This window comes from Ustilago hordei (genome assembly GCF_900519145.1).
Source record: "Ustilago hordei strain Uho2 genome assembly, contig: UHO2_contig_02, whole genome shotgun sequence".
Classification (NCBI taxonomy): Eukaryota; Fungi; Basidiomycota; class Ustilaginomycetes; order Ustilaginales; family Ustilaginaceae; genus Ustilago; species Ustilago hordei.
The window spans coordinates 384,123-407,678 of record NW_024545252.1 but is presented as its reverse complement, the minus strand read 5'-3'; the positions used below and the strand labels follow the sequence as shown (position 1 = coordinate 407,678).

Below are 23,556 nucleotides of genomic sequence, written 5' to 3'. Positions count from 1 at the left end.
ACTGACATTTCCGTGGGGTCCGATTCGCACCCTTTGCAACTTGGCTGCAAGCTGCTTACTTTGCTCCACTGCACGATAACTGTATTCGACACTCTTTTTCGAAATGCCGCCATACCAGATACGTAAAGCTGCTTACAGGGTATCGCTTCTTCTCATATGAATTCTTTACCCGCGTAGATCGGCGGGGATTCAAATCCCACTCTTTTCCCTTGGCAGATCTCCCAGCTTTTTCGTCACTGGCATGAATATTCTCAGATACCTGAGCGCAACAAAGCTTGCCGCCCCTTCCATCAGCTTCCTTTAGGTGCCTTTTTCATTCATTTTGCGGCATTGTGTCTTTGGTGATCAGGTCGGAAGCATCTCTGAAATGGACGGATCTACCAAGCAAACAAGTGCGGTGTGGCTTTCGTGATGGGCATCCCCGAGGAGATTCCGCAGCACTCACAAGAAAGGAGTGGTCAAGCACAAAAACAAAAAATGAAAAAAATGAAAAAAAAAAAAAAAAAAAAAAAAAAAAAAAAAAAAAAAAAAAAAAAAAAAAAAAAAAAAAAAAAAAAAAATGACCGGCAAAAGAAGGTTGCAAAATTCAGTTCTCCTCACCAGCTTAAGTATGCTTTGGAATCCATAATCATCGATACAATGAAACATAGCCCAAAATGGGCTGCATTGGCTTTCGATGGTATCGGTGCAACAGGTACGAAACATTGTATCATGGTACAGATCAACGTCAATCTCAAGCAGCGAGGCCAAACGTGCGCACTGTGCGATCCAGGCTCGAAACGACAATCTTGCCATCTCGGTGATCCCACGCCAGCCCAGTCAAGTTTGCTGTTCCTTGCAACTTTGCTAGGTGGGTCCATGACTTGTTCGCATACACGTTGACGCTGTCCGTTGCCACCGCGAGCAGTTGCAACGAAGGGTCAAACTTGACTGCCGAAACGCCGGTGCTTCCTTCCTCTTCAATCGCAAGCTTGCCAACAGTAGTGAGCTTGCGCAAGTCCCAAACCTCGACATTCTTACCCTCATCTGAGCCTGCGGCGAGATAGTACCCGTTCTCGCTGAAATGAAGCGAGGAGACGCGTCCCGGAAGTTCGGTCTGAAGGCTGGAAGCATTGGATCCGGCCTTGATGTCCCAGATGCGGATAGCGCCACTGGACGTGCCGGTTGCTGCGAGCTGACCATCTGGGTGGAACGCGAATGACTCGTAGACGTCTTCCAGATCAGCTTCGAGACGAATAATTACGGCGCTGTCGGACAAGTTACGCACGGTCAAGGTGCCATCGCGTCCGGCAGTTCCGAACAAGGCGCCAGATGGGTGGATGTCCAACCCAGTGACTTCGCCTTTGTGCGCGTTGATGGTGCTCGAAAGGGCGTATACCTGTGCCTTGGCGCCTTTCGCGCCACTAGGTGCCCACACTTTGACCTTGCCATCCTCGCTCGCAGAGACAACGTAGTCAGGAAGTGTCGTCTCTTCGCTGGCAGCCTCAGACCCAATGGGTGCATCGGAGGTGCCGGTGACAGCGACGCGAGTGATTCGTTTTGTATGTCCCTTGAGCGTTGCCAACACTTGGTCCTGCTTTCGATCATACACCTGTACATTCTTGTCGTTGCCTCCGGTCACAAGCACATTGCCATCTGCAGACAAGGTGAGACACGATACACCAGCAGGCTTGGCGTGGTGCATCGACGGCAAGCTCTGCACTTCTGCAAACTCGGCCACAGAAGCCTGAGTTGCATAGCCCTCAGGAGCCTTGCGCTTCGACTTTGCCTTTCGCTGGCTTGAGAGTCGTTGCGCGGTCGACTCAATGATCTCGACGACGTCGGACGGCAGCTTACTGCCACTCGCCGCGGAGCCGTTCTCAGCAGGCGCCGAGTCGGCCATCTCGACATCTTGTGCTGCTCGTGACGAAGAAGGTCCAGCGCCGATGGTGCCCTGAATGTTGGCTAACGCTTCGCGTGCCTGATCCCTTTCGTTGAGCAAACGGGCAATGACTCTTGCGCTTGCATCGTTGGCGTAGAGCGCATGCGCGAGCTCTTGCCGCAAGTTATCGTAGTGCTTTTTGAGTGTGAAGGTCTCGAGGATGATTGCATCGTACTCGTTCTGCAGGGAAGTGAGCAGAGAAGGGATCGAGCTATGCTGTGGAGGACGAGGTACTGCTGTTTTTGGATCTGTAGAAGTCAATGAATGAGCATCCTAAGTCAGCATGTCGCTCTCGTAAAGATGTCAACGGCAGCTCGGGACGAAGCTGGGAGACTGTGCGACGATTTAGGGTGGTTAAGGCTGCTTGAGCGTGTAGCAGGTGGTGTCAGAACTCGTGGTGTAGTCGTCGCCCGAAGGCTCATCAACAGCTTCTAGTTGATATGTAGTTTTTGAGAAAGCGATTTCATCCTTTGTATCCTGTTGCCCAGCGAGTGTGCATCGTCGCGAGGTCTTTCATATTGCCTCTAGCTCCATTGCCTTGGGTGAACATGTAGTCGAAGAAGCCATACTCACTTGACTTGATCTCAATGAGGTCGTCCAGATCGAGGGTGTCGCCAGTCACTGGGTCCTTGCCATTGTCGTTGATGTACTTTTGAATGAGACGCTGCTCATATACAAGGCCGCTCTTCTTCGACACGACTGGGACCTTTGGTGGTTCTCCAGAGACTGGTAGACGAGGTCAAGATCAGAATAAGAAGCAAAGGTTAGCATCTACTGTGAGACTATCGGGGCCGTCCTGCGCACGATCGCGCCACTTACTAGCACAAAACATATTGGATCGAACCTCGCCCTTGCTGATGGGTAGTCTGCGAGAGATGATCTAGTATATGGTGATAATCGAGTGGGATAAACTGGCGAAGATGTCAGAAAAGTGGTGGAGCGTGGATGCAAAATGAAGAAGTCAGTCACACACACACACACACACACCGGGAAAAAAAAAAAAAAAAAAAAAAAAAAAAGGCTTCCAATCATCAGTCGCGTCGGCTAATTCTCGTCTGCGGCCTCTTTCGCACGACAAGGTCAGATAAAAGAATGTGTACATGTTGCCGATGTAACAAGCAATACAACAATACAAACATGACGACATCAAACCTTTCCTAGAGCAAGGTTGAGTCTGAGTATTCCTGGTGAAGCAAGAGCCTTGACAGGTTGATGCTGCTGCCGACTCGGATTCTGCCATCCAAATAAGCTGTTGAAGAGAAAACTCGTACCTATCTGGCCCGGTTGAGACTGCGCTTCGGCCGCTTCAAGAAGAAAAGAAGAGCTCTTCTTTCTTTTCCCCGCAAAGGATCTCACTTCTCGCTGTTTCCCGCACACTAACCGCAACCAAGACATCATACCGGCCCACGCTGCCTTGACTTGAGACTATTTAGGAACGTGGTCCGCGCGCTTTCTCGTCTTGCGACATGGTTTCATCTGGCAAAGCTGCCAGTGGATTGGGTGTTGCTTCGATCAGAGCGACCTCCGACAATTTTGGGCAAGATCATATTCGGACGAAAGCGAAGAGCTAGATCGAAAGCCTGCCTGTCGAGCGTCAAGAGTCGCGGTAGAGAATCATGGCCGAGAGCGAGCTTTTGTGGGGAAGACTTTCTTTCTCGGTCTCAAGACAGCGAGAGTCACCGGGTATTCCGGCTAAGCGACGTTTGGCAAGAAGCTCAAAATTGTCTTGCCGCCTTGCTGCAGTGCTGTAGTTTCCCTAACAGACGCCGGGCAGAGAGAAACAGAGAGATAGAAGGGCGCCAGAGTCAGACCCTTGACAACCGAAGCCTTTGGTCTCTGTATTGCCAGAATCCTTGCTTAATTGCTTGCCTTCCGGCCCAGCTTCCGACCTTGTCGAGCTTTGTCCCGTATTGTCGTTGAGTGGCTTGGGCGTCGGTCCAACTTCCTTTGTTACTTTCACCTCCACCATCTCGAACAAATCGCCCACAGCCTTGCTTTTCAGCATCTTTCTCAAGACAGCCGAATAGATCGCTTATCCTCACTACAACCCCGCCTCGTCAAGGAGCATCATCAAAGTGAGTTGCAACATGGTGTCCGGCAACTCGCTTCTTCGTCGAGAATCTACACTACACAGCCTAGAGTGCGAGGACATGATCGTGTCTGCAAATATTCTCCTTCGTCCATATCTCATCGACTAGCGAATGAAGCGATCTCACACACTGACGTCGGCGATGTCCCAACGTGCACGACCCGACCGTTTCTCAGTAGCATCAGAACTATCATTGACCATTGTCTACACCTTTTCTACTTTCTGCTAGCTACATCACATCCATCGGTACACACTACAACCCCTCTACCCCATATCACGCACAGAATGGCCACCGTCATCTCGAAGCCGTCGCCTTTGACGACCAACCCGCTGCTTGTCGGCTACCTCTCGGCGCTTGCCGCCAACCCTCTTCGCACAAAGTGAGTTTGCGATTGTGCACCAAATATGACTGCAAAGCGCTGAACTGACCTCACCTCTCGGTTAATGCTTTGCTAGGATGATCACTTCGGGTGTCCTATCTGCCCTCGCGGAAGTGCTTGCCGGTCACTTTGCCGGTGTTGCCCCTACCAACACCAAGACCCCCTCCTCGCTCGACGAAAAGAAGCGTCAAGCCCAGCAGAACCCTGTTGGTCTTCTCCAAGCCTATGCTACCAAGCTCGGCATCAACGAGCGTGCACTCAAGATGTTCGTCTACGGCTTCTTCGTCTCGGCTCCCATGGGTCACATTCTCACTGGCCTCCTCCAGAAGGCCTTTGTCGGCCGCACCACCACCCGTGACAAGATCTTACAGATCATTACCTCCAATCTTACCGTCTCGGTGTTTGCCAACACGGTCTACCTCTCGTGCATGGCCTACATCAACGGTGCCCGTGGTGTCGAGAACATCAAGAGGGCCGTCAAGGCTGCTTTCTGGCCTGTGATGCGAGTCACCTGGACCACCAGCCCTATCACCATTGCCGTTGCGCAAAACTACTTGCCCGCTGTCGTGTGGGAACCCTTCTTCACTTTCATCAGGTTTATCCTCGCAACATACTTCAACACTGTGGCTAAGAAGAAGCAGATGAAGTTGGCTCGTCAGGCAAAGCAGACCAACCTTGATGGCGATCTTGCTAAGGGTGCCGCTCAGGGCAAGTAATGCAGCTGCAACCTCACGCTTTCATCACAGATTTGTATCATTGCAAATAAGACAGGTTTGCAATACCAGTAGCTTCTCTTTCGCACGCGATGAAGCTATCTCCGTCTGTGTCGAGTCACGAAACAAACAGTCACGCATTGCAGTCATGTGGAAGTGAATATGCTGGATTATCACAACAAAAGTCTATCAGGTCTCTGTCTACATCTATGACTGGCTGGATGCAAACGGCTGCCTTACTCGTCAACGAGTTGGAAGCTTATAGTCACGTACGTCAAGTTCTCGTCCTTGGTGTTCCTGAGCGTGTACCTTACTGGCATGTCCTTGAACCACTTGGCTACGTTCAACTTGACAGGCCCGATGCCCAGGTTGAAAGTGTTAAAGTCCATCGCATCGGTGAAGAATGAAGCTCCGTAGACCACGTCCGGGTCGTAGTGGAAGTCGAGTCGATTCTTTTCCGATGCGAAATGCTTGCGTCGGCGAGGCACGGATAGCGACTGAGTGGTGAAGATGAAAGCATTGTCCTCGATCATGTCTGTACCGGGATCTGCAAAGCGCCAAGGGCCCAGTTGCTCGTCGAGCTTGGATGAAGCTGCATTGTTGGCATCGCCTTGAGCACTGTTGCTTCGTGAAATGTGGGTGTGAGCAAGAGCGTCTGCAAGCTTGAAATCTCCATCTTTGAGACCATCTGATCTGGCTGATTCTTCCATCTCGTGACGCACCGAGGTGGCGATGCGTTCGAGCTTTGGCATCTCGGGCTTCTCCTCAGATGCAGAGCCGGTCTTGGCATGTGCAGATGATGGAGCGGCAGCAGGGGCATCGGCCTCGTCGAGCGGTGCAGCCACGCCGTGCTTGGGCTTTGGCGCTACGAGAGCGGGACCACTGGAGTTGCCATCGTCCTTGACATCGCTAGGAGGAGCTGCTGCGATCTCGTTGGCACCAATATCGCTGAAGCTTCCACTGCCAACACGAGGCGACATGAGCATCCCTTCACCTCCGTTCCCGTGATTGGGCGTCAAAGCACGATCAGGTGTTCGGTCGAGCTCAGTGCGCTTGCCTGTACCAAGGAACGAGAGCGTCTGGCCAGCTGGACCATGCTGGACATCATTCGAGCCAACGCTGCCTAGACTGTCCCGAGGTGCAGGAGCACGCGCCTCTGTGTTGGAACCTTCTGCCTCGGAATGGTTGCCAGAGCTGCTGCCTCCACGCAGCTTTGCGTGATGAGCCTCGAGAAGTCCACGCACTCGGGGCTCGTCCTTGAATCCGACGAAGCGCCAGTACTTCTTGAGGATACGCTCCTCTTTTGGCGCACTGCTTCCACCAAAACCGCCAAACCAGCCCTTCTTTTTCTTTGCAGCTCCGTTGCCATCCTTCTCGCTCATGCTGCGGCTGCGGTCAAGTGATTCGCGTGGCACAATATCGCCCTCGTCCTCGTCGTCTGTGCCATGTGGGCTGGCCACGAGAGCGTTTTGTGGACCGTGATTCGACTTCTCGGGGCCAATCATCGGTATTGGTGGGCGAGAGGTATCGGGAGTGCTTCCACGATGTGTGTGTCGCAGCACGACAACGGCGTCGTGTGCGCGTGACGGTGCTGGCCAAGCACAGAAGGTGTTCATGCATGCAATGTAGGGCGACATGATGTAGGGACGACCCGAATCCGGATCAAGCTTGTAGAAGGTGCATGGGTCGATGTACTTTGCGACTCGCATACCAGCGTTGAAAGGAGCGCGAGGGAAGTCGACAATACGATCGAAGTCTGTGCCGAAGAGGACGTCGTTGCCGCTCAGACGCCGCTTGAAGCGACCTTCAATCTGGATGCAGAACTTGCGCGAACGTCCTTCAAAGTACTCGCGACCTGGCTCGCTTTCCTTGGCTCCGGGAGCGTCGAGGATGCGGACGAGGACGCGACCAACAAAGTGCTCGGTATCGATCTCGTGAGGATGGAGGGTGTCGTTAAGGCAAGCGTCTTCCATGTGGAATTGATCGGGACCAACCTGAACTTTGAGGCGTGGCATGTTGTCTACTGGCGGCGTATGCTTAGTGGTAGTTTGTGATATTTGCGTAGGGTGAGAGTTGCCCCTTTTCTCTCGATCGGCATCCGGATGATGGATCTTATAGGAACTTGTCCTTGCTTCAGATGAGTGCTAGCTTTCTGATGAATTATGAGTTGTGCTTCGACACCTGGCTGAGCAATTCAATGATGCAATATGTAGCAGACGCCGGCTTTGATAGTGTAAATAGGGGTTATAACACAGATGAATTGTGGGTCTATGATGGCAGTGCTCGGTGAGCGTTGCAGTCCAGTCCGATGAGCTTGTGGGAATACGCGGGAGTGGGGTATAGTGAAGGAGCGGTGGGTATGAGTGTTGCTTTGTTCGCTGGCCTTCGGAGGATGGTGCTTGGATATGAATGGATGGTGGCGGAGAAGAAAGGGAGAGACGTGGGATTGGCGAACAAGAGTCTGCGCTGGACGCCGAAGTCAAGGAGAAGAAAGCTCAGTTATGACCCACGAAACCAAAAAAAAATTATTTAAAAATGCTCGATGTTTTTGTGTGTGAAATGTGGCCGTGTTGTTCTCCACTTCAATTCGTCATGTGTCATTTTTGTTCGGAAATTTTTCTTGCCATACTAGCCGAGTCTAACGGCACGTGTAAGATTTTGAGTGAGATTTCGCTCAGATCTGTCGTCTGTTTGAGTCGTCGATCCTCCACAGGACGGGCTGCAGCGGCTGTGGCACGTTGGGATCGGCCTCGCATCGGGAGATCTGTGGTCCTACACTGGATCCACTTTTCTGTCTTCGCGACCGCTATCGAAGAGCTTCAGACAACAGTCGTACAGTGATTTGGATGCGATGATTCTTTGCTTCAGACAATGCAGCCGAGTGGACGAGACAAGAGCTTTTTACGAACATGAAAGGGAAAACAATGTGAGGGCTTTGCAGTGAGCGTCCACTTACTGACCAAGTCCCTTGCGGAGACCGTCAGCAAGAGCCCAGATACCCCACGCACCCGGGTCAGGGGGCATCTCACCTGCGTCCTTACTGCCCACGTATGTAGCACGTCCAAGACGTGGAGTCATGGCTTGAGTCTTCTCAGCACCCACCTTTGAAGCATCAACAGCCTCGGTGAGCGACTTGCCAGCGCCAAGAGCGCGGCAGAAGGGGTCGAGTGCATCGACAAGAGTTCGGTCTCCTGGACGGGCAGGAGTGTATCGGCCCAAGTTCTCGAGCGCATCGAGCGAGGCCTTGCCCCAGACCTTGGAATCGGCCTGAGTGCCCTTAGGGTTCGAGAGCAACGACTGCACAAGACCAGCGAAAAAGAGAGCGTAGATAGCACCCGAGGTACCTCCCATCGCGTACTCGAGCACTTCGCCAATAGCGATGAGGGTGCCGGCGGCGTTGTCAACAGGGATTTCACCTTTCTCGAGAGCCTTCTTGACCTCGTTACCCGCCTGGGCGAGCGTCTCACCACAGTCACCGTCACCGACGATGGTGTCGTACCGAGTCAAGGTGGGCTCAATCTCGACAGTAGCATCGCAAGCAGCGATGATGGCCTTCTTGACGAGCTCAGGATTGGGGTTGACGGGTCCGTTGGACGAGGCACCGGGGCCAGCGAGACCGCTGACCGATCCACCAGCCTTGCGAACAGAATGGAGGTGGTCTGCAGCTTCCTTCTCCTCAGCCTTGCGGTCTCGAGGGTGGCCGCTGGCAGAACCCCAGCCGCTCTGGACACCGAGCCACGAGTAGGCAGTGGTGGGGTAGTCGAGCAGCTCGAGCAAGCTCTGACCAGTGTTCTTCTCGAATCGCTTCTGGTTGATGAGCGAGACGCCGAAACCGGGAGCGTTGAGCGAAGTCATGTAAGAACCGCAGAGAACGCGGCAAGGGTGCAGGCCCCACTTGCTCTCGAGCAGCTCGATAGTAAGGTCGGTGATAGCGTTCATTTCGAGCTGGCTCATACCACCGAGGTTGTTGACGAAGAGAACGGGAGCGTCGTCCTTGTTGAAGGGAGTGTACGCACGGTCCTCGTCGTTGGGGTCGAGAAGGAGCTGGAGCATCTCAGCGAGGAGAGCCTCAGGTTCGGGCTTCTTGTCCATGTGCTTGAACCCGGGCTCGTTGTGGATACCCATACCGAGCTCAGCGGCCTCCTCCGCGAGAGCACCACGCTCCTCGGCGCCCTTGGGACGACCGGGAACGTGACAGTGGTCGAGAGAGGTACCAATCGAGACCATGTTGTCCATCAAGTTGCGACCGAGGTCAGCAATTCGCTTGACGTCGTAGCCCTTGTCGGAGGCAGCACCGAGAATTTTGCAGGTGAAGATGTTACCAGCAAGACCACGGCGGCCGACGAGGCCACCGCGCTTTCGGCCAACAGCGACATCGTCGGCAACAATGACAGCCTCGACACCGCCGCCCTCCTTGCCAGAGTAAGCCATGGCAGCACGGGCCTTCTCAGCGGCGAGACCGAAGTGGAGGCAGTCACCAGTGTAGTTGTTGACCACCATGACGACACCAGCGTCATGGTTGATCAGGTCGATACCGGAACAAATTTGAGCAGCCGAGGGCGAAGCGAAAATGTCTCCGGAAATGCAAGCAGCAAGCATACCCTTACCAACGAAACCAGCCTGAGCAGGCTCGTGACCGGCACCACCACCAGAAATGACGGCAACCTTCTTGTTGTCATGCGAAGGGTCAAAGACAACCTTGTGAGGGGAATAGCTGCAAACACCAGAAAAGAGTGATACCGCACGCATTCAGATGTCAGTAACCACTGGTCATGGAATTTGTACTTCTTTGCAAAGCTGCTTATCGCTAATGGCTGCCTGCTTGCTTGAGTGCGGAGACAGTGTTAGCAGCAAATGCGTTTTCGCAAGGAATGCACTTACTATCGGAGAGCGGGGTTTTGCGCCACCGTGCCGCGCAGGTTGCGGTCCACGAGGCCGGTGGAGCTATCGAACATGTGTTTGGTCGCCATCTTGAAGAATCTAATTGAGCACGGAAGGTACTATCCAGCTGAAAGGCGATCGAGGTTATTGATCAAAGGATTTACCCTGAGATATTCAAAAAGAAGTGAAGAAAAGAAGGGTATAGGCTCGTCCGTGATGGTCAACGAGCTGTTCGTGTGATGGGAAGGAGGAAAGGATTGGGAGGCCTGTGATGGGCCTAAAAGTCTTTCAGCACAGTGGCGAATAGACGGCGTGCCAAGCGACGCTCAACGGACAATCAAGAGATGACTTGACTACTCGACTGGCACGGGGAAGGAGCCTATGCAAGACGAGTTGCAAGCGAGACTCCAGCCGGAGAAGTGCGACTGTGGTCTAGCCTGCACAGGCCAACCAAGAGCCCGGACCCACACGCAAACTGACGGCCAATAAATGTTGTCGAACTGCCTCAAGTCTTGCCCCGCATTTTCTAAGGCTCAGAAGGGGAGTTATTTGAGGTAACTCGCCGATGAAACAAAAGGGGCAGACTAGAAAGCCTGTCTACTGCTGCAAATTCGACTTCACCATGACGGCCCTACAGGCAACAGAACAAGATTAAAATTCACCAAAAGAAAATTCACCAAAAGAAAATTCACCAAAAAAAATTCGCCGATCAAGACTCTTATATCGCCGCATCTCGGTGACTTTTCAGGTTGGGTGGTAGCGAGACGTAGGTGGTACAAAATCGAGGCTCACATTAGAATTGCAGTGGCAAAGCAAGAAACCACATCTATGTAAGGGCCACAACCAAATCGGCCGATTAGGATGCACCGTGAAAGTAGTGATACAGTCGCTCGTTGCCCAGCACCTTTCCAAAGTGGGTACATCTAATCAATGGCCTGTCATGTTGCCGGCACACTTCCGAACGTCGATCTTCCGAGGTCATCTACAGGTCCTGCGGAAACGATCAAGTGAATGCAGATTGGCTGGCTCTGCCGACAGCAGCAGCAGGCGAAGCATCTGATGCACTTCAGCAATCCATTTGTCGATCAAATTCCGAGAGCACAAGTATGAGCATCGCCTTTAACGTCGGTTACAGCACCTCTAATTGACATAATTGCGAAGCCTCCTCCGACCAAGGTGGTGTGAGAGACGAGGGCGGAGCAAAGATGCTTTTCCGATACTTGCTGGCAAAAAGCGTGGTAGGAGATCCAAACTTATTGGTAGAACGCGTCGTCGGCCAGTCATTTGGCCGATAGCCAACCTGCTACCCACTTTGCACTGCGAACGAGAGGCTCACACTCACATATTCGGAATTGACGTGTGAGGCTCTTTTCGCTTATTCAGGCGATCGCAGTCAGAACATTCAAAGGTCAACTCAAGTCTGAGGATGCATTGTCGGATAATGATGCTCACGCATCAGATGGTCAATGCATCGGCGAAAAAACTTCGTTGCTTGCAGAAGAAAACAGATCGGCTACGAAAAATGTGTGTGTATGTTTGCACTCCAACGGAAGAATAGACTGATGATAGGGCCGGATGCATTGCCACGACCCCCACTCGGCTTGATGCTGACTGACTCACGAACGTCACGAACGTCAAGAAGGTCTCCCTCTGTAACATTTCAATTATTCACCACCACCACCACCACCACCACCTCCAAAATTCCAGTTGCCATGTTGGCCAACTCAGCAAGCGCTACACGAGCAGCTCGCTCTCTCACAGGCCTCGCTCAAGCCTCCCGCACCGCGATTCGCAGCTCGGCGCGAACCTCGACCCTTCCTCGTGCCTTCGCGACTTCGTCTCGATGCTTGAGCAAAGACGACAACCGAGGCAAGGCCAGGCCGCTTGATGGCCTTCCGTTCGCTTCGACCAAAGACGACGTCATCGTGCCATACCCAGAAGATAGCTCGCGTGACCCTCGCGACGATGTTGGACACAACACCACCGGAGGCCGTGTCGGTCGACACTCACAGCGCACTCTCGCCAGCTTCTCCATGGAGAACAAGGTCTGTGTAGTCACTGGTGCTGCTCGAGGTATTGGCAACTTGATCGCACGTACCTTTGTTGGGTCTGGTGCCAACCATGTCGCCATTGTCGATCTGAACGAGGAAGAGTGCAAGCATGCCGCCAAGGAGGTCGAGGAGTGGTTCCTCAAGCAGGGTGGAGTGAAGCCTGGCGAACTCGACATCCAAGGCTTCGGCTGCGACATCTCTGACGAGGCTCAGGTGCAAGATGTCGTTGGTCGCATCCACAAGCGTTTCGGCAAGATCCATGTCGCTGTCAACTCGGCAGGTATCGTCGAGAACTTCCCTGCAATCGAATACCCAACGCCTAAGCTCAAGAAGCTCTTTGACATCAACATTAATGGATCCTACTTTGTTGCCCGCGAGGTCGCCAAGAAGATGATGGACGACAAGATCAACGGCTCCATTGTCATGATTGCTTCCATGTCTGGTTCGGTCGTCAATGTGCCTCAGGCTCAGGCTCCCTACAATGCTTCCAAGGCGGCAGTCAAGCATCTAGCCAAATCTATGGCTGTTGAGTGGGCCAAGTCAGGCATCCGTGTCAACTCTCTTTCACCAGGCTACATGCTCACTTCGCTTAGCCGAGCTGTGCTCGAGAACAGTCCTAGCGGCAAGGAGCTCCGTACCACTTGGGAGAATTTGACTCCTATGGGCCGTCTCGGTGACCCTGAAGATCTGAAGGGTGCTGTTGTCTACCTCGCCAGTGACGCTTCCGCTTTCACAACGGGAGCGGATCTCATCGTCGATGGCGGCTACACCTCTGTGTAATCTCATTCTGCATCAAACAAAAGGCCATATCGCATCTGCATTGCTACGTTCCAAGCCTCATGTCATCAATGGAATCCTAGTGCAAGTCACCGAACTAAGTTATCTCTTGCTTGTGCTTGTTGCTCATCTTCCCACAGTTACTTGGAGGAACATGAGCGCCTGAATTTGGAGATGTTATGACCCTACTTCTAACATAACTCAAAACTTTTCGCGGAGCCGAATTTTTTGACAGCTTTTGCCTGCCCCTGAGCCCCGTTATGTCACTTGGGCAGGCGCACGATCCACTCACACACACGCACACGCGCGTTGCTGAGCCTGACTCACTGAAAAGCTCCAACTATCTTCTCAACGACATACACCACCTAACACAGCAACATCGGCAGCATGAGGACAACAACAGCTATCGCATCGCTATTGGCAGCTGCAGCATGCGCCTCAGCCAGCAGCGCTTCTCACCCGGTGCTCGCTTTCACTTCGCAACAAGCTTCCAATCTTCAGTTGGAGCTTCCTTACGACTCGAGCATCGACGGCTTTGTCGACACTCTCTTCGCAGCCGGAAAGTCATCCCCAGCCTGCAAGCTTGACGCTATTGCCACTGTCTGGGCTGATCATCTGGACCGCGACACGTTTGCAAGCTTGCGACACACCTCTTCAGACTCGCTTAGGGCAAGATCTATCGGTGCTCCTTCGCAGGTCACTTTCGGTGCTGCTCCAAACACAAACACAACCGCAATCTTGGTAGAACATATTGTGAGCACCTGTCGCTTCGAAGGATACAGCGTCACTCAGCTGAGTGATCTAACGCGCAACCAGGAAGTATCACCACCCGACCAGCAACAAAAGACCTTCCCATTCGTTGAGATCTTGGTGCACGATCTTCCAAGACAAGGTAAGTCGCAGCCTCGGGAACACTTGACGCTCACAAGCGGACGAGTCGGTCTGTGATGCTAGTAATCTCACTGACATACTCTCTCTTACATCCACCTTCTGGGACCTATGGCTCGTTTGCGACACTCAACAACCAACTAGAGGCTCAACTATTGAAAGCGTTGGAATCCCTTGATGAGAAGAAACCTCGCAACCTGGTCATGGTGATGCAGAATGGCCAATTGCATCAACACACAAAGCGTCAGGTAGGTTTGGTATGATTGCCTAGCGATGCGCCTCTTGTTCTTGCGCTGACAGTATTCATCACTTGCTCTTGATCCTGCGACCGATCTCGATTCTATGCTTTACTTTCTGCAGTACGTCGCTGCACCATCGTCGTCGAGCGGCAACTGGACAGAGCCCACCGGCGGCATCTTTGCCAGGTATCAGGTACGTTGCCTACTTTCTTCGATCCGACACTCCATGAAAGGGGAAGCTGACATGACCTCATCTCCGACTTTGCCCTTCTTGCCCACTTGTAACGATCCAGCTCTTCTCTACACCTCTTATCTTGACGCTGTTGCTGGTGGGTGGCGTCTTGCTTCCCATCGTCTACTTTGCCGTGGCTCAGCTCGCTCAGGTACAGACACCAGACCAAATGGGTGTCCGCAAAGATCCCATCTCGGGCGAAAAGAAGTCTCAGTAGATACCATCAAACCCACCACCTTTATCCTCTTTTCATCAGTCTCGGTTCGATCACGTCGCCTTTTGAAATTCAGTACCTTTCGCACGGCATCGTCCGCGCTTCAAGATCTGTGGCAGCAAGGTTAAGTTCGAGTTCAGCGCAAGCATACAGAGTAGATCCGTTGTTCACATGGATGACCATTATGCATTACTTTAAGGCAGCCAAAGTCAAACATTGAGGGCATGATTACATGCGGATGCTATACACATTGAAGAAAGTGACAGGGATTTTTTTTTGTAATTATTATTATTATTATTATTATTTTTTTATTTTTTTGTATTTGAGACTGTCTAGCTCAGTTGAGAAAGGGAAGAAGGGCCAGCCTGAGCAAGCTTCTCATCGTTTCCAAAAGACGACTGGCGAGCCTGCTGCAACGCCCTCTGCTCCCGCTGCTCAGCCTTCAACTGTCTAGCTTCGCTCTTCTCGGCAGCACGCTTCGACTGCCAATAAGTCTTTCCTCGAAACCTAAGCGCCAGTCTCCCCTCGCTCCAAATCTGGTACCACAAGTAACCAGCGACAACAAACCAATATCCAACATACATGAACACCGAACCGTACGTAGCAGTGTTGTTCCACCCAACGAGCGAGTTCAAAATACCCCATCCGGTACCACCCTTGTTGTTCTCTGGGTTACCGTAGTTAAAGTGCCAGATGTAACCTTGGGAATCGTACGATCCAGGACCGTCGCCTGACTCGGCAGCAGAATCACCGACAAGCTTGACATAAGAGTAGAACTGGAGGTAGTACACTGCACGACTGACCATACCGGCAGCGATAAGGAGAAGGAAACATGTGGAACCGACGAGGAAGATTCGAACTGAAAGAACGTTGCCCGATCGGAAGATGAGGAAGCCGACGAGCAGACCGACTGCAAGACCGACGATGGCAGGAAGAGGGATGGAAGTGGCAGGGAGGCCGAGGGAGACACCACCGATGAAGACGACTCCTTCCAAACCTTCACGGAGAGTGGTGATGAGGGGAATGGTGAAGAGTGCCAGTGTACCGCGATTTATTCGAAGTTTGAGATCGGTGACGGCGCCAGAAGGCTTGGAGAAGAGGCCACGGAGGCCGGCCTTTGGTCGAGTCTGAGTGTGGGGCATGCTGGGGACTACATCGCATGCTTCGAGAGGGTTCATCTTTTCGGTGCCGGTGGTCTTGAGGGCTGCCTGTTCGGAGGCGACTCGGCGACCGGACGATGACGAGGAGGAAGCAGCGTCAGAGGAAGAAGCGGCGTTGGCGTTGGCGTTGGCGTTGGCATTGGTGTTGAGGACGGTGGACTCGCCTTCGACATCGTGAGCGCGGTTAGGCTGAATGTTCTTATCACTGAAAGCGCTCTCGAGTTTACGCTTCCACTTGCGCTTGCTGTTACCGGCACGCAAGATGGCGAGTGACATGGGAGTAATAAGCAAGACAGCAACGAGACAGAAGATACCTTCCCAAAGCTCTTCAGCTTTTGCGTACAAGTCATTGACCTGGGTGTAAAAGACAGCCAAGAAAGCAGCACCGATCACGAATGCAATGAACAAACCTGTCGCTGCGCCCAACAATACCTGCATTCGCCAAAGACAAGAGCGTTGTAAGTGATCGTCCTCGGGCGATTAGACAGGAATGGGCTTGAGTGTACTTACGATCCTGCGCAACTTGCTAACAATAGCCTTCTTCTTGGCAAGAGCGCGTTCCTTCTCTTCATCGGTGAGCGAGGCCTCGGAGGCCTCATCTTGAGCCGATTTGGTGTGCATGACGAGGTTCTCGAGCATACCAGAGAGGATACCGATGACAAGGGAGGCTTCGAGCGCCTCCCTTGCAGCGATGAAGAAGATCGCTGGGGCAAAGACTTTGTTGCCCTGAGCCGACATATTTGCTGCTGGACAGAACCTCTGCCGAAATGATGATGGAAGGGGTGTGGATGGGGAGAGGAGGGGAGGTTGAAGTACGGCTCGGAAGGGAAAGGGAGGCAAAGGTAGGGGAGATATGTAGTGCGAGTGCGAGACCAGAGTGCAGTGAAGGAAGAGCGGAAAAAGACGGTGCCGAAGAAAGGGCAGAGAGGATATGATCTTTGATCTGATAACTTTGTTCTGCCCTGGGTCAACCTCAAAATGAAAAGAAAAAAGAAAAAGAAAAAAAGAAAAAAGAAAACAAAGGTTGACCTACCAGGCAGATGCGAATGATTCGCTGTGATCAGTGTGGGCACACAACCGGACGGAAGAGTCCGGAAGCAAGGGAATGACCAATAAGGTGTTCAAGGCGGAAGAGCTCAACTTGAACACAACAGAACAGACAGGAGACGATCCATTGGCTGTGCTTGTGTGCATCGATTGGAAGCGTACAAAGGGGAGGAAAGCAGCAGGGAGAAGAGAGAATTCGTTTATCAGATAGAAGAAACAAAAGGAGACCACTCTTCTCTAAGCGAGACAAGGGGCTCAAGCCACACAAAGCTAAAAACGCGCCTTCTCACAGGCGAGAAAAGAGCCAACCTACGGTCTAGAGCTGCACCCTTCTCTGTGCACAAGCGGGAGGAGTAACAATGATACAGTATGTACACCAAGCATGCATAACAATCTCATTGCCTCTTGGCTGCTCCAACTCGGCTGCTCCAACTGCTGAATGTATCGCCGAGTCCTTTCAACAGACTCGAACCTGCGGGTCAGGTCGTTAAGCGAGCTGTTGAAAAGCCACGCAGTTCGGCCCTTATGCGACCCTTGCCTTTGCCCTTGCCCTCTGCCCTCGTCTCTGCCTTCGCTTCCCAACCTCTTCCAGCTTTACTTGCAACAAAGCAAGCCGCGGTTGCCTCGGTTGAGCTTGATTTGCATTCAAGTTTCAAGAGGACGGTAGAAAAAAGTTCAGGCGATATTCCCCAGGCCCGCCCGCTATTTGACTTCCTTATCTGATCTGATCTGATCTGATACACAGGGATTTTCGCCTTGCGGCCTTCATTTTTGCACACTCTTGTTGTTCTTCTTCTCTCTCTCTCTCTCTCTCTCTCTCTTAAGTTATCGCATCATTGGAGCTCTTCATACGAAAAACGTCTCTTGGCCCTTTCGCTGTTCACCTCTGGCCCACTTCCGCCTCGGCCGATCCTTCCCCTCTCTGTCCGGAACACGGCTCTTACGTAGCCTGCTCTGTTGCTTCTTCCCACCCGTCCGTGCTGACCTTCGCCTGTCATTGGATCGCTCGGCTCATCCAGCGACAAAAACCTCCCTGCGCACTCGCATCCACAGTTCACTAGCCTGCTTGCCCTCTCTCCCCGAGTGTTCCCGCGTTCAACACACAGCCAATAGCAACTTTGCGTCCACGTCTACCCCTCTGTCCTTTACCGCTCCAGACTCCCGGAGCTCGTGTCACCTGCTCAGCTTTCCCCCTTGACTCCCACTGGCTTATCAGATCCCCGAGCGTGGGCTCGGACACTCGATCATCTGCTTGCTCGTCTTGTTCCTGACTTGCGCAGAGTGGAAAAAAAAAAAAAACAAAGAAAGAAAAAAAAAAAAAAAAAGTTTCTCTTCGCACCGTCGATTCTTTCGCCTATCTGATAGCTTTGATCCTCCCCCTCGTCAGAGCTTTCGGGTCCCTCTCACCTTTGATCCCACCCTTCCTCCCTGATAAGTGAACAATCAGCTGATCAACAACTCGCCCAGCGACTTCCTCTCGAGCATCTTGTCACCTCGAAGACGCGACCTTCCAGCAAGTGATCAAAAACGCATCCTTCTGCTTGCTCACCATTACCACCATCACTAACGCTTGTCTTCTCTCCAGAGCAGAGTCATCGTCATGGTTGCGACACAGCAAGGTTCGGCGCTGTCTGCGCTGGCGCTTCTTGGCTCGCTCCTCTCGATCGCCACCGCTGCTACCGTCGAGCACCACTGGAACATCAACTGGGTCCCTGATGTCAACCCAGACGGTCTCTTCCCCAGGCATGTCATCGGCGTCAACGGCACATGGCCTCCTCCCATCATTAATGTCAACGCTTCCGATGTTCTCCGCGTCACTGCCACCAATGACCTTGGCACTGGTGTCGGCACTTCGCTACACTCCCATGGCATGTTCTTCAACCGCACTGGCTACTTTGATGGTGCCGTCAGCATCACTCAGTGCCCTATTCCACCTGGTCAGAGCTTCACTTATGAGACTCTCAACTCTCCTGCCTCGCCAGTTGACCGCCGCAAGCAGATGGGTACCTTCTGGATCCACGCCCACAACAACGACCAGTACACCGACGGTCTTCGTTCGCCCGTCATCATTCACCCAGATGACCCGGCGGACATGCACTATAACTACGACGACGACTACACTGTCATCCTTGGTGACTGGTACCACTCCAACTACACCGACTTGGTCAAGGATGAGTTCTTGAACCGCAAGAACCCTACTGGTGCTGAACCCGTCCCCAAGTCTGGTCTTATCTACTTTGCTCACACTCCCAACAACACCGCTGCTGCTACCTATCTTCCTGGTTTCAGCGAGAACGCTACTTTGCCCTTCGAGGCAGGCAAGACCTACCGCTTGCGTGTCATCAACATGTCTGCTCTTGCTGCATTCTACTTCTACCTCTCCGGTCACGACATGCAGGTTATCGAGATCGAGGGTGTTGATGTCGAGCCACGATCCGTTGACTTGCTCTCTCTCGCTGTTGCTCAGCGTTTCAGTGTTCTCGTCAAGGCACGTAACGACACTGAGCCGCAGAACTGGAAGCTTCATGCAAACATGGACGAGGACATGTTCGATATCGTCCCCGACGATCTCCAGCTCAACATCTCCGCCACCATCTCTTACCCCAATGCTCCCAAGGAAAGTTACGGACCAGAGAAGATCATCCAAGAATACACCTACTTCGACGATCTCCAATTCACCCCTGTCAACGTTGAGCCAATGGTCGAGCCCGATGCGAGCCACCGTTTTGATGTCTCCTTCGACACCATGTCCAACGGTGAAAACTACGCTGCATTCAACAACATCTCTTACATCGCACCCAAAGTCCCTGCTCTCTTCTCAGCAGACTCGATGGGAGCTCTCGCTTCCAACCCTGCCATCTACGGTCCTAATTCAAACGCATATGTCATCAAGCACAACGACATGATCGAAGTCCAACTTTTCAATTGGGACGCCGGTAAACATCCCTTCCATCTCCACGGACATCACTTCCAAGTCGTGCACAAGTCGCAAGATGTCACATCCGACGATCCTGCCATCAACCCTGCGTTCAACGCTTCCCAAGTCAATCCAATGCGACGTGATACTGTCATGGTTCCTCCTGGTGGATCGGCATATTTGAGGTTCAGGGCGGACAACCCAGGAGCTTGGTTCTTCCACTGTCATATTGACCCCCATCTTGTTTCTGGCTTGGCTTCCATCTTTATCGAAGCGCCAGATGTGCTGTCGAATGAGTACCTCAACCTGCCGGGCTACATCAAGGATCAGTGCCAGGCTCAGGGCATCCTGACAACGGGAAATGCCGTCGGTTTGAATTCGACTACTGACTTCCGGGGCTTGGAGAAGGGCCCGACCTACTTGGAGTCGGGTTGGACGGGCAGAGCGATCGGTGCTTTTACTGGTTGCATTTTGACGGGTTTGCTCGGTTTGGCGACCGTGGTTGTGTACGGCTGGCACTCGGGCGATGATGAAGATGTTGAGGATGATGATGAGGACAAGGAAGACAAGTAAGCGGCTCGTCCTCATACGAAGGTGAAGACGTTTTGTCCTCGCCAACACACAAGGATTGTAATGTCACTTAGCTACCAATGTAGACAATGCAACACGTAATGAATTGAATGGTCGAACCGCTGGCCAAAGATGAAGTCTGAGGTCTGGCCGCAGCTGTGAGCGGTTAGGACTTGATGAGAATACCAACCGAGGGCAGAGGAAGGCAAGTGAACCGTGATCCGACTCTTCTGTTGCCAGAGAGCAACGATATTTGGTGAGGGAGCTGGCTTTGGTCTTCGCCGCAGCACGATAAATCCAGCATCGAAGCGCCTTGGTTGCAGCGGAATAAAGCGGGTCCGAGTTTTTCATCTGTCATTTCGCATCGCCACACAATCTCGCAACCAAAGCGCTCGAATAAAGGTGTCGCTTGGACCGCTTCTCCAGCTTAATGTAGGCTCGGCCTCTCTGGAAACACATCGGTATCTGTACGTGCGCGCGAATGATGTCGAGCGCCTCATTCAAGTCTGAGCGGTCTGATGCTTATTTCCAACATCTCATGACCGACATGCTGCTTGCTGGCTCGGTCTGCAGTTCCACGACTTGGTTTGAAGCATAACCAGATGAGAAGGAGGACTACACATGGAACAATCGATCTTATCGTTGGCGCTCATTAGTTACGCTTGCTTGAGGTGCTGCTCCACTATGCTTTGGCGATGTATAAAGGGAATCTCCTCATCGCTTTCGACTTGTCAAATCTCCTCCACTCCACTACTTGTTGCTCGAACTAGCCATTCTTCGCTATAATGACAAAGCCTTCTACCAAAACGCTGCGTTTGGTGCTATTGGCGCACATTGCCCTCATCCTCTTTGCGTCTGGCAGTACCGCTTCCGGTCGCAATCATCATCGTCATCTACATCACTCGCGCCACCCCAAACATCACAACCCTCACATTTCCCCTTCCGACGAACACGTCATCCCGCACAAAGCCACTCACAAACGAGCCTTTGGCAAAGTACCACGCGTCTGGACTCCCTCCCAAGGACCTTTCCGTCGCTCCTCGTCCTCCGAAGGTCAGCCCCCGGAGCCGTTCTTGGAAGAAAGCAAACCCGGATGGTCATTCTGTCATGTCTACGACATTCCATTTTGGGATGGTGGAGATGCTGCTGCCTGTCCTGCCTCTTCTTCCCCCGCTTTTATTCATTCTTCCCCGCATCAGCCTTCTTCCCCTCCCAATTCAGAAGAGAACGTTCGAGGCGATCTAGTTGGGGAGGCAGTCAAGCATCGACCAGATCACAAAAGGCGCACTATCCCTCACGAAGCCCGAAGTGACTTTTGCACCCATGGCAACGCCCCCGTTCCTCTTCCCGATCCTCATGCTGTCTGCAAGTCAGCTTCGAATGGGGGAAGGTTGGAAAAGAGAATCATCCCCACCTTCGGCCAGATCCAGCAGATTGTAGGCCAAGGTATAGAGGCTGGTAGAGAGACTCGCCTCGCTAAACTCGGAGTTGCAGGTGGTGGCGGGGGAATAGGAGGAGGAGCGACACCTGCAGGAGGAGTAGGGATGGGGTCAGGCCTCAACCCTCTTACGGGGATGGCTTCACCTATGACCGGTGGTTTGAGAAGCATGATAGGTGCTGGTCCGGGACTTGTTAGCCCGATCCCAGGGTTTGGTCAGATTCAGCAAATTGTGAATCAAGGCATTCAGGCTGGAAAGGATGTTCGTCTTGCCAGACTTCGTGCGCAAGGGGCTGGTGCTGGTGCTGGTGCTGCTATCCCTCAAGCCGGAGCCGGAGCTCTTGGTTCAGCAGGCACTGCTGCTTCTCCCGGCGGTGCCACCACTCCCCTCACCCGTCGAGCATCCCCATTCGACGACGACTCGATCCCACCCGAAGTGACGTCCCTCATCCACGCCGCTCTGAAAACCAACAACGCACTAAACTCTGCATTTTCCTCTTCCTCCTCCCTCAAGGCCAGCTTCGTCAAAAGAGACCCATTGGGACCAGCAATGATGATGGGTCCTATGATGGGAGGTGGTATGGGAGGAATCAATATCGGACAGATGGTGCAAGCAGCTATTCCTGCGGTAGTGGCTGGTATTCAATCCCTGGGTAATGTGGGTACTGCTTTCTTGCAGTACAAGACAACGACGGATATTGAAAAGATGAAAGAGGATTTCGCGAGGAATATGACAGAGAGTGGCCATCCAGGAGTGACGACTGGTGTCGCAGGTGCTGATGAAGCTTCCACCGCTGGTTCGTCTGGGCTAGCTGACTCCATCGGTGCAGGTGGTTCCGGTGCAGGTGCTGGTGGTGGCGGTGATGGAGGTGTCGCAGGTGCTGGTGGTACCGGTGGCGCGGCTAGTGCCACTGATGCCGCTGGCTCTAGTGCCTCTACAAGCCCGCTCACTTCTGCTGGCTCAGCTGGCTCCCCTGGGTCAGCTTCCACGACTGACTTAACGAGCTCATCCTTTACTCCCTCCTCCGGTGCAGGCGCCGCAAAGACCAAACGAGAAACCACCTCCTCTTCTTCCTCATCCTCATCGCAATGCGGTGGTAGCCCAGAACTATGCTACCATCTCATCGAACGATCGTACTCATATTGCCTCCCCTCCTCCACCACCCCCTCCATCTCCAACCTTGTCTTCGACCTCACCCATTCCCGCGCATCATCCTCGAACCTCGTCCAACTACTCCTCATGCATTGCTCACTCCACTGCACAGGCTTCACCGACCTCACCGAGAAACCCGACTTCAAACAGAAAGCCGAAACGTGCACAAAAGACAAATGGCTTTTCAACAAGATTCATTCCCTCACCTCTACCAGCCACGACTTTACTAAGCCGCATTCTTTGGCTCGTCGCGATGGCCCTTCTTCCCCCCAATCACAGTCGAAAAAGAAGTGTCATGATGGGTACTCAACGCTGTTCACCAATGCGAGGAGGCCATTGGAATCGTATGGGGGAAAATCGTTCGGGTCGGTCGTCTCAGATCCGGAAAGCTTCTTACATTGGGGCATGGTAACAAGTGTATCGCAGTGTTTAAGGGCATGTGACGAGACGAAAGGGTGCGTGTTTGTGAATCTTTATCAGCAGAGTTTCAGTCTCGATCATCCTACGCTGAAGCTCGTCAACCGTGGGTTGGAGGAGAAGCAGGAAGGAGAGACGGATGCGGAGAAGGAGAGGGGAGGAGGGGACGCTGAAGAGCTGAAACGGAAGAAGGTATTCGCTCAGAAACCAGAAGCGAAGAAAAACACTTTCGTTCAAGGTCAGCTCACTTGCGCGCTGTATTCGAGGTGTCATCTGGAGTGCGAGGCGGAGCATAGAAGTGGTGGTGATCCGGTTTTCTTTGAGCATAGTGCTGGGTATTGCAAGTCTCAAGACTGCATCGGGGCGAAGAAGGAGGAGTAGGAGAGGGTATACAATTGCATTCTTTCACTGTCATTATACCATTGTTGCGTTGATCACAGTCATTGTCTTCCATGTTCGAAATCACTTC

The 23,556-nt window shown here is 52.7% G+C and overlaps 9 protein-coding genes across 9 annotated transcripts; 5 read left to right on the top strand and 4 right to left on the bottom strand.

Annotated features, from left to right (window-relative positions):
* Nucleotides 1–733: 733 nt before the first annotated feature.
* On the bottom strand, nt 734–2,753 carry UHO2_00917 (putative PRP19 - non-snRNP spliceosome component required for DNA repair; the record flags this gene model as incomplete). Its single annotated transcript, XM_041553385.1, has 3 exons — nt 734–2,169; nt 2,495–2,647; nt 2,741–2,753. 3 exons carry the CDS (start codon nt 2,751–2,753, stop codon nt 734–736), a joined length of 1,602 nt encoding a protein of 533 aa, XP_041409319.1.
* A 1,542-nt stretch (nt 2,754–4,295) lies between these two features.
* UHO2_00916 (uncharacterized protein) lies at nt 4,296–5,106 on the top strand (the record flags this gene model as incomplete). Its single annotated transcript, XM_041553384.1, has 2 exons — nt 4,296–4,390; nt 4,467–5,106. 2 exons carry the CDS (start codon nt 4,296–4,298, stop codon nt 5,104–5,106), a joined length of 735 nt encoding a protein of 244 aa, XP_041409318.1.
* Nucleotides 5,107–5,339: 233 nt separating this feature from the next.
* Nucleotides 5,340–7,118, bottom strand: UHO2_00915 (uncharacterized protein; the record flags this gene model as incomplete). Its single annotated transcript, XM_041553383.1, has 1 exon — nt 5,340–7,118. The coding sequence occupies one exon, from the start codon at nt 7,116–7,118 to the stop codon at nt 5,340–5,342; it is 1,779 nt and encodes a 592-aa protein (XP_041409317.1).
* A 937-nt stretch (nt 7,119–8,055) lies between these two features.
* UHO2_00914 (putative DAK2 - dihydroxyacetone kinase) lies at nt 8,056–10,073 on the bottom strand (the record flags this gene model as incomplete). The annotated part of the gene is made up of 2 exons (XM_041553382.1): nt 8,056–9,817; nt 9,985–10,073. The coding sequence occupies 2 exons, from the start codon at nt 10,071–10,073 to the stop codon at nt 8,056–8,058; spliced, it is 1,851 nt and encodes a 616-aa protein (XP_041409316.1).
* A 1,623-nt stretch (nt 10,074–11,696) lies between these two features.
* On the top strand, nt 11,697–12,815 carry UHO2_00913 (uncharacterized protein; the record flags this gene model as incomplete). The annotated part of the gene is made up of 1 exon (XM_041553381.1): nt 11,697–12,815. One exon carries the CDS (start codon nt 11,697–11,699, stop codon nt 12,813–12,815), a length of 1,119 nt encoding a protein of 372 aa, XP_041409315.1.
* A 384-nt stretch (nt 12,816–13,199) lies between these two features.
* On the top strand, nt 13,200–14,388 carry UHO2_00912 (uncharacterized protein; the record flags this gene model as incomplete). The annotated part of the gene is made up of 4 exons (XM_041553380.1): nt 13,200–13,704; nt 13,845–13,948; nt 14,061–14,132; nt 14,233–14,388. The coding sequence occupies 4 exons, from the start codon at nt 13,200–13,202 to the stop codon at nt 14,386–14,388; spliced, it is 837 nt and encodes a 278-aa protein (XP_041409314.1).
* Nucleotides 14,389–14,717: 329 nt separating this feature from the next.
* Nucleotides 14,718–16,283, bottom strand: UHO2_00911 (putative high-affinity iron permease; the record flags this gene model as incomplete). The annotated part of the gene is made up of 2 exons (XM_041553379.1): nt 14,718–15,977; nt 16,056–16,283. The coding sequence occupies 2 exons, from the start codon at nt 16,281–16,283 to the stop codon at nt 14,718–14,720; spliced, it is 1,488 nt and encodes a 495-aa protein (XP_041409313.1).
* A 1,909-nt stretch (nt 16,284–18,192) lies between these two features.
* UHO2_00910 (putative iron transport multicopper oxidase) lies at nt 18,193–20,082 on the top strand (the record flags this gene model as incomplete). Its single annotated transcript, XM_041553378.1, has 1 exon — nt 18,193–20,082. One exon carries the CDS (start codon nt 18,193–18,195, stop codon nt 20,080–20,082), a length of 1,890 nt encoding a protein of 629 aa, XP_041409312.1.
* A 782-nt stretch (nt 20,083–20,864) lies between these two features.
* UHO2_00909 (uncharacterized protein) lies at nt 20,865–23,468 on the top strand (the record flags this gene model as incomplete). The annotated part of the gene is made up of 1 exon (XM_041553377.1): nt 20,865–23,468. One exon carries the CDS (start codon nt 20,865–20,867, stop codon nt 23,466–23,468), a length of 2,604 nt encoding a protein of 867 aa, XP_041409311.1.
* Nucleotides 23,469–23,556: the final 88 nt, after the last annotated feature.